Here is a 5,567-nt window from a genome sequence, read left to right as displayed (position 1 = left end):
CCCCCAACCCCCCGTGTGAAGAAGCAGCCACACCCCAACAGAATAGGAGGAAAAATCTAGAACTATTTCAAGTTTTATCTTTTTGTATATGAAAATAAAATAATAATAATAAAAAAACCCTGTGGTCTCTCTTAATCACATGGCAGGGGGGTTCTGTTCTCCCACTTACAGGGCCAACTTGAGCACCTCTGTGAGTTCCTGTTTGGGACACGTGCACTCGTTAATGGCTGATACCAGGCTGCCAAGGTCCTGTGGGTGATTAAGCATAAGTCTCCAGTTCTGCCCTTCAGAGGCTCAGGACTTAGTTGGAGACACAGCGGGCATCTCCTTCGTGGACCATCCTGGGACTCTTTATGTTCCTGCAGAGCAGGGGTGTATTTTCAAATCCCCAAGACCTCCACGCAACGCTACCCCCACAGTCCTATGTGCTTGGCAGACAGCCCTGAGCACTATTTTTGTAAGTGAAGCAGAGAAACCCAGAAAAAACGTCATATTCAGGACTACTGCGGAATACACGTGCTGCCATTTGAAACATGGTTGAGTAGCCGGGTCACTTGCTGAGCTATTAAAAAATACAGTGATGGAACACCTCCCCAGATGTCCATCAGCAGTCAGGTCTTTTGGAGTTTCTGAGTTACCTCACTAAATGCAAACATGGTTCCTTGCGAATAAAATAATTATAGTCTCTATAATATACAGGAAAGACTCAGAAATCACCTCACTGCTTTCTGCAGTAAGATAAATGATTTTTTTTTTTTTTTGGGCTTGTGACTAGTACTTGTTAAGTGTGGAGAAACAACAGCTTTGAATCCTTCTGGTGGGGTCAGTGTGTTTTTATTCACTTTATTATGAAGATTAAATAACTTGCTTGGAACACTAGGGAACAATTTTTGATGAAGGGAGGGGCCCTTTATTTAGGAACTTCCTGTTCAGTTTTGGGTCCATTTTGTCCTTTTTAAGTGTTAGGAAGTTCACCTTTTATCCGTGAGTGTCCTTAATCATGAGAAGGAGAGGAAGACAAAAGGCCAATAATGTTTTTGAATAAAGACCTTGGTGCTAACAACATTGGAAGTTTGGACTGCAGGGGCCATCTGGTTGCTTTCTCTTCAGCAAAGGAATTTTTTTCAGTTAAAAAAAAAAAGAAATGGAAATACAAACCAGTTCATAAAAGCAGGCTTGCCCACATGAGCAAGAAGAAGGCTCAGGGGCCATTCAGCCTGCCTCCCCTCCTTCCCTGACTTCTGAAGCACCCCTATGGAATACTAAAGTTTCCCTAATGACAGTTTTAAAACTACTAGTCCTTCATTTTAAAGGTAGGCCAACAGGCTCAGAGGCGGTACCCTACCCAGAGTCAGGCAATCTTTACTTCTAATTCTTGACTCTTGGGACCCAATATGGGGTCCCACCATTGTTTCCAAGTTCAGGATGTAGACGAGGAGAAGTCACCCACCATTCCCCTCTCTAGTGCTTAGCTCAGTGTATGGCATTCGGGAGGGCCTTGAGAAATACCTCTTAAGTGAATGTGTATATTTTGTAAATTCTGATGGAAGCAGCTTTGAAACCTGCAGATAACTAATGCTGCCTGGTTGTATTTGTCTGGATTCTTGACTGCAGATGCCAGACACCACTGAACAAAAGGGGGCTTTGCTGGAAGGATCCTGGGACAAGTGGCCAGCCCAGCTCTGGGTAAAGGCAGGATATGTCTGAACTTCTTCAGGGGCCTTGGAAACGGGGTTTGGCATCACAGACCTTCACCTGTCTCAGCATTTGCTCCCCTTGCGTTCTGTGCAAAACCAGATGCATCTGCTCTTTGACTACTTAGCAGGAAAAAAAGGCCTTAGGTGCCAGAGTTCCACTTGTCACAACTTTGCTACCTGGAGAAAGTTCCAGATTCAAAATCCTTAGGAACACTCTGGTTGACCTAGCTAAACCAGTTAGTGTCAGAGGCCCAGGGGATGATACAAAATGACTTCATGACAGGTACTCCTGGGAGGAGGCATGGAGTCATGAAACTCAAAACAGTGTCTACATTGAAGTTAGCAATGGCTTCCTGCTTAGTGAACTAAGTCCACATGAATGCTAGAGATTATGCTGCAAAATGAAGACCTATTTGTGAGTGGGAGTGTATAAAACATCCTTTTTTAGACAGCAAGCATTCAGCAATCTGGATTTCATATAGAAAGCAGAGCTAAATAACAAATTGTAAATATTAACAGGGCATTTAACAACATGCCTCAGGTTCTTCTCAACACACTATATGCTTAATCTTTGATCCTCACAAGAACCCTAGGGCCTAAGAAGTATTATTATTATTCTTGTTCAAAAGAGGAAGCAGGTGGAAAGTGGGTGAGTGGGGATCCAAAACCCTGTGCTGTGATTGAGTCCTGAACTACCATGGAGTACTGTCTTGTCAAGAAACTCCTTAGGAGGTGCAAAGCTGCCTTTGGAAGTTAGGATTTGTGTACCACGCGACTTCAAAGCCACGTATCATGAACACACCTAATGTGGCACAGGGTTTAGAATCAGATCTGAGTTGGAATCTCGGTTCTTAGGACCTTACTGTAAGCATGTGCAAGTGGTGTACTCACCTATTAAGTGGGACTAAAAGGATTGTATGTGCACACACTGAGACCTCACGGCGTCATGCCTTCACGCATCACCCGGTCCAAGTGGACGAGGTGGAGCCTGCGTGTGCCTGGGCTTCCAGGTCGGTCACCAGAGGGCGCGAGCTTGCGCTCCAGCCCCCGGCGTCCGGGAGAGCCTCCGTGCCAGGCGACTCGAGGTGGCGCATGCGTGTCTGGGCGCCGTGATTGCGATTGGCTTTAAAGCGGCCGACCTGGAGCGTGCATGCGCTGCGGCAAAAGGCTAGCGTCTCGGGCAAGATGGCTGCTAAAAGTTTTGCTTCCCGTCTCCGTGGGTCCCGGCGCTTTTTGAGTGGCTTCGTGGCCGGAGCTGTCGCGGGCGCTGCAAGCACTGGGCTCGTGGTCGTGCAGTTCCTCTGGAGTCGGGATGCTGAGCCAGCGGTGGTGGTGAGGGAGCCGGACGGTGAGTGTGTGGGCCCCCAGATCTCGGGTCCCGGCTACTGCCTCGGCCGGGAGCCGTAACCATGGACGCGCGCTGTCGCTACTCGCCCAGCCCTTGGTCATCCGCTGTCCAGTCTCTCGGTTCTGCCTCCTCCCCACGGCGCGTTTCACCTGCCGGCTCCGTGTACTCCTTCCCGCTGGGGTCTACTATCCCCCAAGTACTGATCCCCACACGTGGTTTTCACTATCTTCTGTCCTCCCTTCGATTGTTAGCTCCATAAGCGCTCGGACCGTGTTTAAGTTTTGTTCTCCACCGTATACACGGCCCAGTACCTGGTACATAATTGGCGTCTAGTAAGTATAGATGAATGAACGAAGGACCCCATAGTTTTAACACAAGGGTCGCAAAGATCCGGGATCTAATGGCTGATGATCCGAGGTGGAGCTCATGTAATAATAATAGAAATAAAGTGCACACTAAATGTAATGAGCTTGAATCATCCTGAAACCATAGGCCCACCCCCGGGTCCTTGAGAAAATTGTCTTTCAGGAAACCAGCCCCTGATGCCAAAAAGGTTGGGGAGCGCTGTTTTAGCAGATCCCGGAGCTGTCCTCCTTTTATCATTGTTTAAATGAAGAACATCTGCTAGCCTTCTTCAAGGCAAGTAAATCTGCAAGTTACCAGGTGTACCTTATGTTTAACAAAGTAGATGAGCTCATGCTCATTTCTGTCTCCAACATGTACATTTCATTTGCTCCTTCTGACACTTGGCATTTAGCGAGAGGGCTACTCTGGTGAGGTGAAGCCTGGAGAGGGCATCGAAAGAGGGTTATTTGGAAACGGACTCCCTGTCCAGTGGGTGTTTAGTTTCTCCCACTAGGAAAAGCCGGTTTTACCACTGTCCTGCTGCAGCATACATCTCTGCCTCAGTACCAGAACATTGAGGAAGCGTGTCAGTAAGGTGGTCTTTTTGTTGTTGTTGTTGTTTGGGTTTTTGGCTTTTATTTTTTTTTTTTGGCTGCGAGTTATGTGGGATGTTAGTTCCCTGACCCTAGATTGAACCAGCACCTCCTGCATTGGATGCCTGGAGTCTTAACCACTGGACTGCCAGGGAAGTCCCTGAATGAGGGTCTTAAAAAAAAAAAAAAATAAAAAATTAAGTCTATATGCTTTTGTCCCCACATTAACTCTTAAAGCATGGTGAATAGGTAGGCTGTCTCCCATTCAGTTATATCGATGACAGGAGTTTTTCTTGAGCACACTGCATTGTGTGGTGCAGAGATTTGAAAATTCGATGTGAAAGCCCAGTAATATCGGATTCTTATTTAACAGTTAATGAAATAGCTACAGTTTCAGATCAGATCAGTCGCTCAGTCGTGTCCGACTCTTTGCGACCCCGTGATCGCAGCACGCCAGGCCTCCCTGTCCATCACCAACTCCCGGAGTTCACTCAGACTCACGTCCATCGAGTCAGTGATGCCATCCGGCCATCTCATCCTCTGTTGTCCCCTTCTCCTCCTGCCCCCATTCCCTCCTAGCATCAGAGTCCTTTCCAACGAGTCAACTCTTTGCATGAGGTGGCTAAAGTACTGGAGTTTCAGCTTTAGCATCATTCCTTCCAAAGAAATCCCAGGGCTGATCTCCTTTAGAATGGACTGGTTGAATCTCCTTGCAGTCCAAGGGACTCTCAAGAGTCTTCTCCAACACCACAATTCAAAAGCATCAATTCTTCGGCGCTCAGCCTTCTTCACAGTCCAACTCTCACATCCATACATGACCACAGGAAAAACCATAGCCTTGACTAGACGAACCTTTGTTGGCAAAGTAATGTCTCTGCTTTTGAACATGCTATCTAGGTTGGTCATAACTTTCCTTCCAAAGAGTAAGCGTCTTTTAATTTCATGGCTGCAGTCACCATCTGCAGTGATTTTGGAGCCCAGAAAAATAAAGTCTGACGCTGTTTCCCCATCTATTTCCCATGAAGTGGTGGGACCGGATGCCATGATCTTCGTTTTCTGAATGTTGAGCTTTAAGCCAACTTTTTCAGTCTCCACTTTCACTTTCATCAAGAGGCTTTTTAGTTCCTCTTCACTTTCTGCCATAAGGGTGGTGTCATCTGCATATCTGAGGTTATTGATATTTCTCCCGGCAATCTTGATTCCAGCTTGTGCTTCTTCCAGTCCAGCGTTTCTCATGATGTACTCTGCATATAAGTTAAATAAACAGGGTGATAATATACAGCCTTGACGAACTCCTTTTCCTATTTGGAACCAGTCTGTTGTTCCATGTCCAGTTCTAACTGTTGCTTCCTGACCTGCATACAAATTTCTCAAGAGGCAGATCAGGTGATCTGGTATTCCCATCTCTTTCAGAATTTTCCACAGTTTATTGTGATCCACACAGTCAAAGGCTTTGGCATAGTCAGTAAAGCAGAAATAGATGTTTTTCTGGAACTCTCTTGCTTTTTCAATGATCCAGCAGATGTTGGCAATTTGATCTCTGGTTTCTCTGCCTTTTCTAAAACCAGCTTGGACATCAGGAAG

The 5,567-nt window shown here is 46.4% G+C and overlaps 1 protein-coding gene across 3 annotated transcripts in view; it reads left to right on the top strand.

Annotated features, from left to right (window-relative positions):
- The first annotated feature begins 2,842 nt into the window (after positions 1 to 2,842).
- The window catches only part of EXOG (endo/exonuclease (5'-3'), endonuclease G-like), a 24,826-nt gene continuing 22,101 nt past the window's right edge, over positions 2,843 to 5,567 (top strand). For all 3 annotated transcript variants that reach the window (XR_824887.1, XR_824886.1, XM_010835499.1), the window contains exon 1: positions 2,843 to 3,045. Coding sequence is in view for 1 of the 3 variants with exons in the window: in XM_010835499.1 (XP_010833801.1) it covers positions 2,883 to 3,045 (163 nt within the window). In the remaining 2 variants the exon portion in view is untranslated. The remainder of the gene's footprint in view (positions 3,046 to 5,567) is intronic.

This window comes from Bison bison, unplaced genomic scaffold (genome assembly GCF_000754665.1).
Source record: "Bison bison bison isolate TAMUID 2011002044 unplaced genomic scaffold, Bison_UMD1.0 scf7180017864043, whole genome shotgun sequence".
Lineage (NCBI taxonomy): Eukaryota > Metazoa > Chordata > Mammalia > Artiodactyla > Bovidae > Bison > Bison bison.
The sequence above is the reverse complement of the archived record's forward strand: the minus strand, read 5'-3'. Positions and strand labels throughout refer to the sequence as shown.